The sequence below is a fragment of the Pelodiscus sinensis genome, chromosome 3 (assembly GCF_049634645.1).
Source record: "Pelodiscus sinensis isolate JC-2024 chromosome 3, ASM4963464v1, whole genome shotgun sequence".
In the NCBI taxonomy this organism is placed as follows: domain Eukaryota; kingdom Metazoa; phylum Chordata; order Testudines; family Trionychidae; genus Pelodiscus; species Pelodiscus sinensis.
In genome coordinates this window covers 112,588,686-112,601,025 of record NC_134713.1, presented here as the reverse complement: position 1 = coordinate 112,601,025, position 12,340 = coordinate 112,588,686, and the positions used below count along the sequence as shown (strand labels likewise).

The 12,340-nt window shown below is 41.1% G+C and overlaps 2 protein-coding genes across 5 annotated transcripts in view; both read right to left on the bottom strand.

Annotated features, from left to right (window-relative positions):
• Positions 1-12,340, bottom strand: part of LOC142827931 (uncharacterized) — a 239,617-nt gene that overhangs the window by 17,444 nt on the left and 209,833 nt on the right. The window lies entirely within an intron of this gene.
• Positions 1-12,340, bottom strand: part of TULP4 (TUB like protein 4) — a 275,668-nt gene that overhangs the window by 85,063 nt on the left and 178,265 nt on the right. For 3 of the 4 annotated variants that reach the window (XM_075924531.1, XM_075924530.1, XM_075924533.1), the window contains 2 exons: positions 9,444-9,572; positions 8,382-8,543 (listed from right to left, as the gene is read on the bottom strand). The exons of the other annotated variant lie outside the window; for it this stretch is intronic. In XM_075924531.1, coding sequence (XP_075780646.1) covers positions 8,382-8,543; positions 9,444-9,572 — 291 coding nt within the window. The remainder of the gene's footprint in view (positions 1-8,381; positions 8,544-9,443; positions 9,573-12,340) is intronic. 4 annotated transcript variants of the gene reach the window in all.

Genomic DNA, 12,340 nt, shown 5'->3' with positions numbered 1-12,340 from the left:
TTCATATTAATCCCTATCTTTTCCAATTTAACCAATAATTCCCCATGTGGTACTGTATCAAATGCCTTACCAAAGTCGAGTAACATATTCCTTACTAGCATATTAATTCAGAATGTTGAGTAATTAATTTAAACTACAATACAGAACTGTATTTCCCACATGTTGCAGAAGTACTGCAAAGTCTTGAAGGGGTCAGGATAAACAGAGGAGCTGAGGGAGAGTGAAGAAGCCTGGTAGTGAACCTGTAGGATTGCTGGGTGTAGAGAGAAAAAATATGAAACTGTTTTATTGAGGGAAGGGAGAGAGGGATTTTTAGGGTGCTGGGAGCCTCCCCCATTTAGATCCTGGCTGACCCAAGCCTCTCCCATTCAGTGAGGCACATAATCCCCTGTATCTGTGCCCTTGCATCCTCTACTCCTGTCTCCATGTGGCCTTGTACCTCCCCCCATCCCCATTCCTGAAGCCCATTTCTCATTCAGTCCCAGTTCAATGCTGTAACTCCACTAGCTCCTGAGTCTGTCCCCCCCCCCAGACTTTCTGAACCCCAGTCTGTGACCCTCCCCCTCCAGCAGTCCTACATGTCCTGTTTTGACTGTCTGGTGCATCCTCACCTGGCCCCACTGTGAGGAATGCAATCACTGGCTGCCTTCTCTTCTGACAATGCAGCAGCCCCAAGGAGGCAAAAGGTATAATTGCAATGCCTATTCAACAAAATGTATAGTCTACAGAGAAAAAAATTCTGCAGGGGACATGAATTCTGTGCATGCACAGTGGCACAGAATTCCCCCAAAAGCATGCAAGGTACAGAGCCCTACTGAACGAACAGGGCTCTCTGTGAGAGCAAGGATGCGCCTGCAATGCAGCCAGTTCTGAGATCAGAGACTAAATCTGCAGCACTTGCTCCCCTAATACAGAAAATGTCTGGCCTTAGAGAAATTTGCTTTGTACTAGACTGATAAAGGAATTATTTGTTTGTACAATCCCAACAATGAGGCCCTGATCCTGACTGGGGCCTCTAGGTATTACCATAGTATAAATATGAAGAAAAAAATACTACATGTATTGAAGGATAGAAGTGCTTTGGAGCTTCTGTAGAGAGATGGTCAGAAGATCAGCAAGGCACTATGGAACTATGATGCACTAGACCCTCTAGCATACTTTTTCAAAGTGTCCAATCACAGGTGTGCCTCAGTTTCTGAGTACCCAACTAGAGAAATCTTGGGCCTGATATTCAGAGATATTGATCAGGGACAAAAATCAATTAGTAAAGTTGTATATTTTTAACATTTTGATAATAAGTTGTCCATCTATTTTTATTTGAATTACCTATTTAATTTGTAAGATCTTTTGGGCCAATGCCATTTCTCTGCACAGCCGTTGCCGGCAAGAGTAAGTCTCAGGTCCAACACCAGGTTCTTTAAGTACAAAACACGCTGCATGAGTATCTGTCAAACACAAGCTGTTTATTTCCTGACAGTTTTCAGCTGTACCCCTTAACTAAAAGAACAACATGATAGCAAAAGCGGCGTCTTACGTCCCTTCTCCAAGCTGGGAACTCCATTTCAGTTGCAGACAAGCGGGAGATCTAGGCTTCTGAGGAACTGGTACCAGAGTCCATCGGTGAAGTCCAAATTGCTATCCTGTGGTGCAGCTTTAAATACAATGTCTCTACCTTGTTTTGCAGTTTGGAAATGTCCAGGGGTTACTCATTACTTGTGGATGTATGGCTTAGCTGCTAACTATCAATCTGGTACTACTTTTCCTTTGACCTTGTTTAGATGATCAGTACATCTGGGTAAACAAGATTGTTATGTGTTCCTGTCTTTATCTATAACTTGTTTTTACTACAATGGCACCACCGCTTATCTTAAATGGAAAGTGTTCCTAAAGGCTTGCTTCTGGCTCATCACATGTAGAACGAGGGAGAGGGAGGATGCGTGCCTCACCACCCCTGTGCTTTTACACATACAAAGTTCTTCCTCGATTAACCAATACAGCAGCAGAACAAGGTATGGATCCAAATATAGGCATATAGGACTTACAATATATACAGCTATATTGTGCACCAGTGCTCAGAAAGGTGAACTCAAGATGTTTAAGATATTATTAAGAATTTAAAGTTTGACTTTCTTTGCTCTATAAAACAAAATATGATGCTGAATCAGCCATGGTTGCTATGCAAATAGGGAAAGCAAGTCCTGGGGACAATAATGAATCGGAATGTAGATCTAAGTTTCTGTATGGTTACTGAAAACTACAGCAGAGATGCAAGTGTGCAGAACCGCAGCACTCCTGAACTCTGAATGGCTGAGACTATTAAGTTTCACAACAGAAGGTAATACAGGTTGACCCTCCCTATACCGTCACTCTCTGGTCCAGCAATATTCACAATAGGGATGTTAAATTTAGGTCAATCAACTAATTAAACAGCCGATGGAATTTCCATTGATTACTCGATTAGTTGATAAGGGCACCTCCGCTTTTGAAATCCCACGGGGCTCTTGCACATTTCAAAAGAAAAGCACGTGGGGTGCACAGGTCCAGTGGAGGACTTAAGCAGTCTCCCATTAGCCCCCATGGTCCCTGCTTTTGAAATGTACATGAGTCCCGTGGCACTTCTGCTTCTGAAATGTAGCAAGAGCAGGGCAGAAGCACCAATAGTTTCCCCCCTGCACCCGTTCCCTTCCCAGCTGGTGCTGGGGGGGCAGCTTTTAAGCCACCTCCCCCCAGCATGGGCTCCTGCTCTCCCCAGGGTGCCGGACCAGAGAGGTTCAACCTGTATTGGTTGCACTGGTTAACCAGTACATCTCTCAATCTCTCCCACTCAAAAGTCCGCCACAGCCTTGCACTACTGCAAACTACCAAGGTTCCAAATGCTTTGCTTATTTTCTGCAACACTGGTAGCAATATAAATGGCTAACCGAGGCACCCAATCCTATCTGTTCAGTTACTGCCGCCTACTGTACTATAATGGAACTACTTGTGGTAGTAAACAATATGCCTGGTAATATCTACAGGACTGGAATCCAGATTTGCTAATTGCCTATATATTTATTTTCATATCAAACTGAAGAAAAAAAGTACATTATGATATTTGACATCAACCACTCCCACTTCCCCCCCACGTCAAACAGAGTATTAATAAGCCCTTGAATCTCCATCTGGCTTTTCTAGAGGAGGGGCCCCCAGGAGCTATGGGGAGCAGGGCCTTGAGGGAACAGGAAGAGCTTCAGAGGAGGGGCATGCCTCTTGGGGAGGTAGATTACCTGCGCCAATACAGAATCCCTCTCTTTAGCATAGGTAGCATCTACAGCAAAACAGCACTGCTGTAGCTTTTCTAGGGTAGATAAGGTGATAGGATTTAATACTGCCACTAGCTCCTGTAGTATCGGAGTACCTTCAGCATAAAACTTTTGGGAAGGCTCTGCGCCTCTTGACTCCAAGAGTGATGAGAGATTACAGCTTCTTTTCTCTGAAGGTCCTTAGAGATCCATATATCCTCACTTCTTTTCGATAGCAATATGAGATTATTGGGAGAGACAGACATGGTAGGGTTTTAGCTGCCTGTGCTGACAACACTCAGCTCTATAGCTCATTCTCAATTGATGCAAGCACCACCATTACTATACTGTTACACATCCTACTGGAAATTAGTTATTGGATGAAGACCAGCTGGCTCAAGCTGAACCCAGCCACATCTGAAGTGATGCTGACTGGGAACGGGCCAAGAGGCTGTCTCCAACTTCCAGAGAAGGTCTACAGTTCTCATTCATCCAAGTGGTGTGAAATCTTATGGTCTGCTGTATTGGGATGATGCCGATTGCAGAGCCCAGGATGGAGCACGAGAGAGCTGGGATAAAATGTTCTTGGCTGAGGGAATCAAGCTACAGAATAGTCTACCAGAGGGGATCATACACGTGAGTATGTCTGTGTTTAGGAAATGTTGCAAAACTTTTGAGAAAGCTATTCCACTATGACACAATATGAACATTGTCTTTTACGTCCAACTCCTGCCATCTCAATTAAAAAACAAAACAAGAGGACAAGTGGACTGCTGGTGAGTAGGACAAGTCATTGCTAACTGTTGGTGACAAGTGGGGGAAAGAAGTGCGTGGGTGAACTGAAGAAAGAGAGGAGGCCATGTGTGAGAACAGGAGAGGGAAGGAGAATAGATTAAAGGGCAACTGGGAGGGAAATGAGGCAAACATGTAATACTTCAAAATGTGGAACCTTCCCATATGTGCAAATTCCCTCTTCCCACAAATTAAACAGAACCCCTGGGAGGGTGGGTGAGTCTATATGTATAGACTTCCTTTGATATTAAACAAAGAGTCAGGTTTCCTCCTTTCTATGTTAAAAAAATTAAAAGAACATTTTGCAGTTCTTGCATAGAAAATAAAGGAAGTGGAGAAGGTAGAGTGGAGATGGAGCAGGGACAACACCAAAACTTCACTGAGGGAAACAGAAAAATTAAACCAAAAGATAAACCTTCATGGAAATTTACCCTTTACAGTGCACTGTATTAAAGATCACAGTATCATTTTGGGAAATATCTTCCAGGGATGCTTTCACTGTCAATTTTCATGAGTATCAGGTGGGAAAGGTATCAAGAAAATAGGGAAAATACACATTCAAAATTTGACATTTACCCGCTGCTTGCTATAGAACCAAGCGTCGCTGCACCAGGTAGCAGAGAACGCCCTGAAGCGACTGTAGAACAGAATATACTGTGGGCTTAATTCTGATCTCACTCACATGAGTATTAATCAGATATAACTTTACTGAACTCAATGAGTTACACAGGAATAAAACTGGTGTGAGGTCCAAATCCAGTCTTGTACCAATCCATGCCTATATGTGTAACAAAACCACAGTACAGTCCCTCCAAAGTGTTAACATATAAGCAGAGTCTGTTCATGTCCTTCGTAATCACCTGGTCACAGTCTCTTTCCCTTGGATCTCATGTCAGTCCCTTCACACGGATAGAGTATTATATCGAAGTGTGTACGGAAAGCTACCCTCATCTGCACACCATCCCTGGATAATGCATGCAAATAAGCAGAATGTCAGCTAAATGTGCAAACATGGGGAATAAGTGGAAAACATCAGAATACCTGACAGCATTCATGCAGTGTCAACTCTTGGTTACTATCAAAGGATTTACCCACAGTAAAGATTTTCAACTCAGGTTAACTGATTTCTAGCTAACCTAAATTAGCTAACCCGGTTGTACCTGCTAGTTCTGACATATACAAATCTTAAAGCTAATTTGAACTAACCGCCAATCAACTAACTTGTGTTAAAAACTCAACTGTTACTGGAGGTGATAGACAGAAGCTGAAAGACACCATGGAAAGGATAGTTTAGTCATCGAATAAAGCAAAGGACTTAGAGCTGGTAGATCTGCTTCTTGTTCATTTCCACTGACCTCAAGCAAATCATTTAATCCTCGTTCTTCAGTTTCCTCATCTTCAGAAAGGAAATGTAAAACTCTCAACACACTCATGAGGGGGTGTTGCAATAATTAATTCCTTACCCTTTCTTTGTAAAGTACTTTTGAGATTCCAGTCCTATGATTTTATGATTATAAGCAAGCTTTGTGGAAATACAAATGATTAATTATTATTATTATATCCCATTAACAATTCCTAGCAAGCCCAAATCTAATAATTTTTAAGGAATTATAAAGCACATAAATACAATGGTCTAATCCAAATAAAATGCAACTTCTGTCTCCATCCTCTCTCTCAGTGCCATATAACAGGTATATTAAACTATAATGAGGATGAACACTGTGGAAGAAAAGATTGTTCAAGGCTAGGTCTACACTGGGGCAGAAAATCAAATTAAGATACACAGCTCCAGCTACAACAATTATGTAGCTGGTGTTGACGGACCTTAAACCAATTTTTTGGGGCAGCCTCAAAGTGGGAGATCAAAGGAAGAAATTCTCCCGTTGACTTCCCTTACTCCTCATGACTCTGAGGAGTGCCAGGGTTGTTGGGAAAACTCTCAGCATTTGACTTAGCCGGTCCTTACTAGACCCGTTAAATTGAATCCTGGAAGATTGATCTCCAGAGTGTCTATCGTCTGGTAAGTATAGACAAGGAAGCAAGGACATGAGTTGAACAGTGAAAGAGCCATTGGATACGCTGCACATGAAAACCAAAGGGCCACCTCACTGCCCACTATAAATGACACCACAACCAACATGTTATGCTGCCTTTGGAAAGCAGTAATGAAGGTATATTCCATGGTTTAAGAAATCTCTCTTTTTTTTTTAGAAGATTGATTGTATCAGACCCTTGTCTCTCTCAGTCCTATTGTCAAAATTTGGTGAGTCCATTTGCTCGTTTAAAGAGATATTTGTACAACTATTGCACAGTTCACAGACACAGTCACTTTTAGGGCCGCCCTTACCCATACTCAGAACATGCAGTTGTGTAGGACACTTTTGGTCTTAAGGTCCACCCACCCTCTCTTTCTATCCCTGCTCTGTTTCCTCTGGAGGGGATCTAGTTAAAGTGAAAAAGCCTGCCAGACTTATTAGCAGAACACAGTGAAAGAGCCATTCAAGTGGTAAAGAAGCCATTTAACAGGAAATTGCCAGCCCCATGTATAAACTGTCAGTTTCTGAATTGACTGTGTTAGTCTAGAGGACCTTGGTTTAAAATTTGCTTTAAAAATATTTCATTAGTGTGTTGCTGAAGATTATAAAATCACATCTCTTAAAAAAAAGATCACCCTCCCCCCTCTCTGCTATCAGGCATAGGGGCATCAATTTAATAGTATTGTATAGAGTCCCATACATCCTAAGGGTGGCCCTGGTCACTTTTATTGCTTGTATCAATTGTGAAACTGAACGTCCTAATGACCAGTTAGACTGGTAACTGACTCTTTGCACATGCCTTACTCCAATTCTCTTGAATTCCTACGTTAATTGCACAAGCCAAATGTAACCTCCCCCCCCCTTTCCTCCCTAGGTCACTCAGGAGCAGGCAACACTCACCTGTGCACCTGGGCTCCTGATGTTATTGATATTAAAGGAGATCATGAGTCTCTCAGTGGAGATGTTGGATAAGTGGAAATCCTCTATTCACCCTTCTGTTGCAGTCCCCTACTCCTAAAGGAATTCACAATTGGCCATGCCTCTACCTGGCGGGCCCCTGTACACACACTCACTGATGTGCATTGGGAGCCTCCAGAAATAAACCTATTCTAATACTAATAATCATCCCTGGCATGGATCTAACTCAAAAATACCAACTATAAATAATAAACATCTAATGTACTTAAGTAAGACTTAACATACCTTTATTCAACAACTTAAAGAAACAGGGCTTAAACAGACTAGGGTCAAATATCACAATTCAAATCCACAGCGTGCAGTTGAATAAAATCAATTAACAAATATAGGATTCAGTAATAAATGAAACATATGTAACTGGCATTAACACGGACACCATTTACTCCACCCCTGAGGGTTCACTCTGGATTTCAGAGTATAGACACTTGTGTGGGCACCCTTGAAGAAATGCAGTTGGAGACAGCACTCTGTTGGTTTTGTGCATTAGGCGAGCCAAGGCACAACCCCTCTGAAGCTGTGAGCTAGCCCCAACCAATTGTCAGCAGCTCTGAGCTCTGATTCACTGGGAAGATCACTATGCCTCTCCTCAGACTCAGAGTCAGTCTCTCTGCTGTGCTCCTTCCCTTGCAAATATTTTCCCAAACAACAGACACACTTACAATTGCTTCACTGCAGGCCCTTCTCAGTCAGCTCCAGGCACAGCAAGAGTCTCTCCTCATCAGGGAAAAACACCAATAACCCCTGAAACAGCCTGCTTATTCAAAGCCCCAGCAGGCTCTCAGCAGCAGGCTTTAGCTTCCAGTAGCTCCTCCTGATCTGGAAAGAGCTCCACACCAGCAATCTGGCTCCTCTCTGCCAAAAATGGAGCTCATCACCTGCTCTCTCTGCACTGGGCACTCCTGGAAGAAAGCAGTTTCTCCCCTTTTTGCTAAGTCAGCCCACGAGTTACAGTCTCTAAGGCTAGACTGCAGCACTATAAAGGTTAGAGGCTCCTTTAGTAAAGGAGGCCTACGCTACTTTATTAATGAGGCCCCAAATGTTTCAGTATACCATGACTGAACATTGGGTTTGGATGACATAGTAATTTAGAATCACATTGTCCAATGCTTTTGTCTAGTCCATGAGAATGACCTTTTTAGGTAAACAATCATAATATTAGATGGACCTGGTTAGTCTCAATTCTAAGGAAATTATTCTTACAATGTGCTCGTTCTACTGTCTGTGTTGGCTTTTGATGCATTATTTAATGATACATGAATATGGATATTAATTGCCTTTCTATAAGTGTCATTACCTGCTGATCATCTGGAGTCCATATGCCACAGGTGATCTGACTCTCCAAGTTAATCTCTGAAGACCAATGTCTCTGTCCACTGACTGAACCAACCAGCACAAATCCATCTCTATAGGAGATGAGCGCTTGAGTCCCATCATGGCTCCACGTAAAGTCGCTCACCTTAACATATACATAGATAAGACATTAATCATGCAATAATGTCTAAGTTATTATAATTAAGGCACTATTCAACAGCACCAAATGAAGATAGGTTAGCCAAAGAGCTACAGAGTGGTATGTATTTTCATGACGTTTTGGTAAAATGTTAATGTGCTAGTTTCTTCTCTTATAGCAGCTTTGTGATTTCATGGATGTTCCCCAGAAATGAATAAGCAACAATATTACTACTTAGTATTTTCATATCACCTTTCGTCTGAAGATCTCAAAATGATTTTCAAATGTTAAGTTCACCCTGCAAGAATTAGTATGCTCATTTTATATATGATTTATTATGGAGAAGTTTAACAAGGGATTAATAGAAGATGTTTTAAAACTTGCTTAGAATAATGCATTTTGTATCACATGGCAATGGAAATCAGAAGCGGTCTGCAGGGTAATTAATTCAGGGTTTAGCAATTTCACATTGCCCCACCAGTGAAAAACGCATTAATATATTGAGAACCAAGAACAAGATTTTTTTTTAAAGTCTTGATATTGTTAACTAGATACAGTAAAATAATAATAGAAAAGCTATTCTTTTATCATGCTCCCTTTGAGTGAAATTCACTCGTGGTTCACTTAAGTCCTACGTAAAACTCTGTTTTGAGGTCTTAAATAGAGCATGAATCTTGTCCTGGCTGTCTGCCTCATGGCAAATTTCATTCTGTTTGTAAAGCCCAAGCAGTTCCATGTATCAGGAATCTCTATGACATTCTCTGTACAGTCATTTCAATAAAGACATTTTTTTCTTTTTAAAAAAAAAAAAGGAAGACTTCACTTTGCATTTTTATCTTGTTTATTCTGAACCTTTTCTCTAATGATTTAACTGTTCTTCACTGAAGAGAAAATGTTCATACCAACCTGTGCACCACGATCATTCACAAGCTCCACAGACCATCTGCCTTCATATTGAATCCAAACAAATATTCCTCCATCTGCATCGCAGGTTGCCAGTTTCTGGAATGGTTCATTCCATCTCACCAGTACAACCTGAAGAGATTCCAAACAAATGCAGCATTACCATGACTGTGTAAAGTGTTAACAAGTGTTTCACAAGAGATTCAATTAACGAATATGGCAAATAAACAATGCCACATTTAAATTCTGAATAAGATCTACAAAGCAGTAATTTTCTGCATAATGGCATGCAGCTCTCAGGAACAGCTGGACATATTTTATTATAGGACTTGTTTTATTATGGCTGTCAAGCAATTTAGAATTCTCCCAACTGTCAGGTCTTTTTGGAAAGCATCAGATACCTCTGAAACTAACAAAAACATGTTGTATGTGGTAATCCAGAATTCCACTACAGAAAGAGTAAACATGTCCTCAGGTCCCTGTACAATCTGCCTCTCTCAAAACACTTTCCTCTGCCCCTCACTTCAAAGGCTACCAGACTCCCTGGGCCAAACTCTCAATTCTACTGACAACTGTGGAGCCAGGCCCCCTTTCACCAAGATTGAATCTAGACCCCTTCATCAACAACCCTTTTAAAACTAGCCGGAATTCCTAATTGATGAGAACTATGAACATAATTTGCAGAGGAAATAGAGGGTTTGTGTGGCTCCTTCCTTCTCACATTAAAGAAGTCTGTATTCTTCCTACAGGATTTAACCAAGCTAAAACCCTGCTATGACTGGTCTCTCATTTATAATTTGCATGAAGTTAGCAAATGAAGCCACTTGGGAGGCTGCAATATACACCTGAAATGAATCATGTCATCTTAATGTTTTGAACAGAAATTATCCTTCAAAAACATTTATCTCCTGCTCTGACCTTTCACACTTTTTTCTGATTTAATTTAGTTGAGTGGACACTCAGAGGCTAAGATGAATGCCTGCTGAATTGTAAGACAGAATTCATCAGTCTAAATAAATAATCTTCATTTCCCAAACAGAATGATTGTTTCCTGAAATTTGGTTGTTCACTAAAATGGAATAATGCTCTTGAAGGTCCCCATCCTACATCTGATTCTGCTCAAAGGATCCTTGCACCCACAAGGAACCCCACTGAAATCAGAAGTCCTGTATAGAGCCAGGATCAGGACCTAAATCTGCAACATTAGGACTTCAATTTTACAATTCTCATTTTACAAGATTATGTTGAAGAAGTTTCCTTCATTTAAATTTAACATCTGACCACAGAGGCTGACACCACAGCTGCTCAAATATCTCCAATTTTATTTAGGCACTTGCTTGTATTTATGAAGAAAGATTGCCCAGACCATTCAGGTGACTTTTGAATCAGCTAAAATGTATGAAAACAAAGGTGAATCTTATCCCAAGGAAATAGCCAGAGCAAGGCATTTAATACACCCCATTGCAATGCAAAAGCTTTACTAACAGCCCAACATCTCAGGGTATATCTAACACTGCAATGTAAGTAAGCCCTAAGTCCTGACTCAATTCAGGCTCAGACCCTCCACTCCCTATAGGGTCACAGAATTCTGGGTCCAAGCTTTGAGCTAGTGGCATGTGTGTGTGGATGGAAGGCTGGCTAGGCTTGAGGCTAAGTTTCAATACTGGGCTTCTGTTGCAGTGTACACATACCCCCCACAGAAATCCCAAGCTTGTGTTACCCTTTACTATTCTCCCGTGAGCTTTCTGGGCCCAAAACCTCAAGGGCAGGGGTGGGGAACCTCAGGCCTGGAGGCCAAGTGTGGCCCCTAACTTGTCTGGATCCAGCCCCCCGAGGCTCAGGGCTCCCTCCAGCTTTGGGGAGCCAGCGCTGGTGCTCTAGCCCCTTCCCCCTGTGAGACCAGACCATACAAAATCTACTACGCTGGCCCCCCCAATCTCTGGTGTGCTTGGGGAACGTGGGAAGTGTCTTTCTCCTTCTTCGTCGGGGCCATGTCAGTGAGGGGCAGGTTTGGTTTTTTTTGTTTTTTGCTTCTCATCCCCTGACTGATTTTTCTGTGGGTCAGTGGCCCCTGACACAAAAAAGGTTCCCTACTTTTGCTCAAAAGCAATTACAATTTGGGTCCTCATACTCCTACTCATAGCTAATAGTTTTGGTTTTGGGAGTTTTTTTGGGAAGTTCTAATAGGGATAAAGGCAGAAAACAAAACAAAAAGAAAACACAAAAACAAAACCACAACAGGAGTCCATCCATGGACTTTAAGAAGTTTTGGATCAGGTCATTTTCAGTATGGGTCTCTACAATGTATGATGATGACAAATTTGTTTGAAAAGTAAAATACTGAAAATGTTCCATAGTTTTATCTTTAACATCAACTTCATTTTGTTGGCTTACATTTAATTAATATTGACAGCACTAAAAACCCTCCACAAAAAACTGACTGCATTGTTATAATGACATGAACACAATAGAATCAGCAAAAAGGAAAGCCTTTGAAAATCTTGTTCATACAGTATTACAGCTTTCTTGTCTTTGCGATACATCTTTTGCTTCTCTATTATAAATTAAAATTTCACACACTGATGCAAGGATTTAAGGTCACTTTTCTAATAAGAAAAATCAACAACAGATATTGTAGAGCCCAAACTCTAGTGCAAGGCTCTATACGGGTAAGGAAATTTTTTTTTTTTTAAACATCCTTGTTTATCTTGATCCCAAATATGACTGGCAGGGATAAAATATACTCCCCTTCGATTTTTATTTCTTTTTTTTAAATCAACATGTAAATATACAGTTTATTAAGGTCTAACTTAATTTGTGATGTTGCAGAAATTGCAGATCCCAAAATATTATATTCCCTTATTTTGCACAGTCTGCAATTTTGCATACTTTTTGAAGTT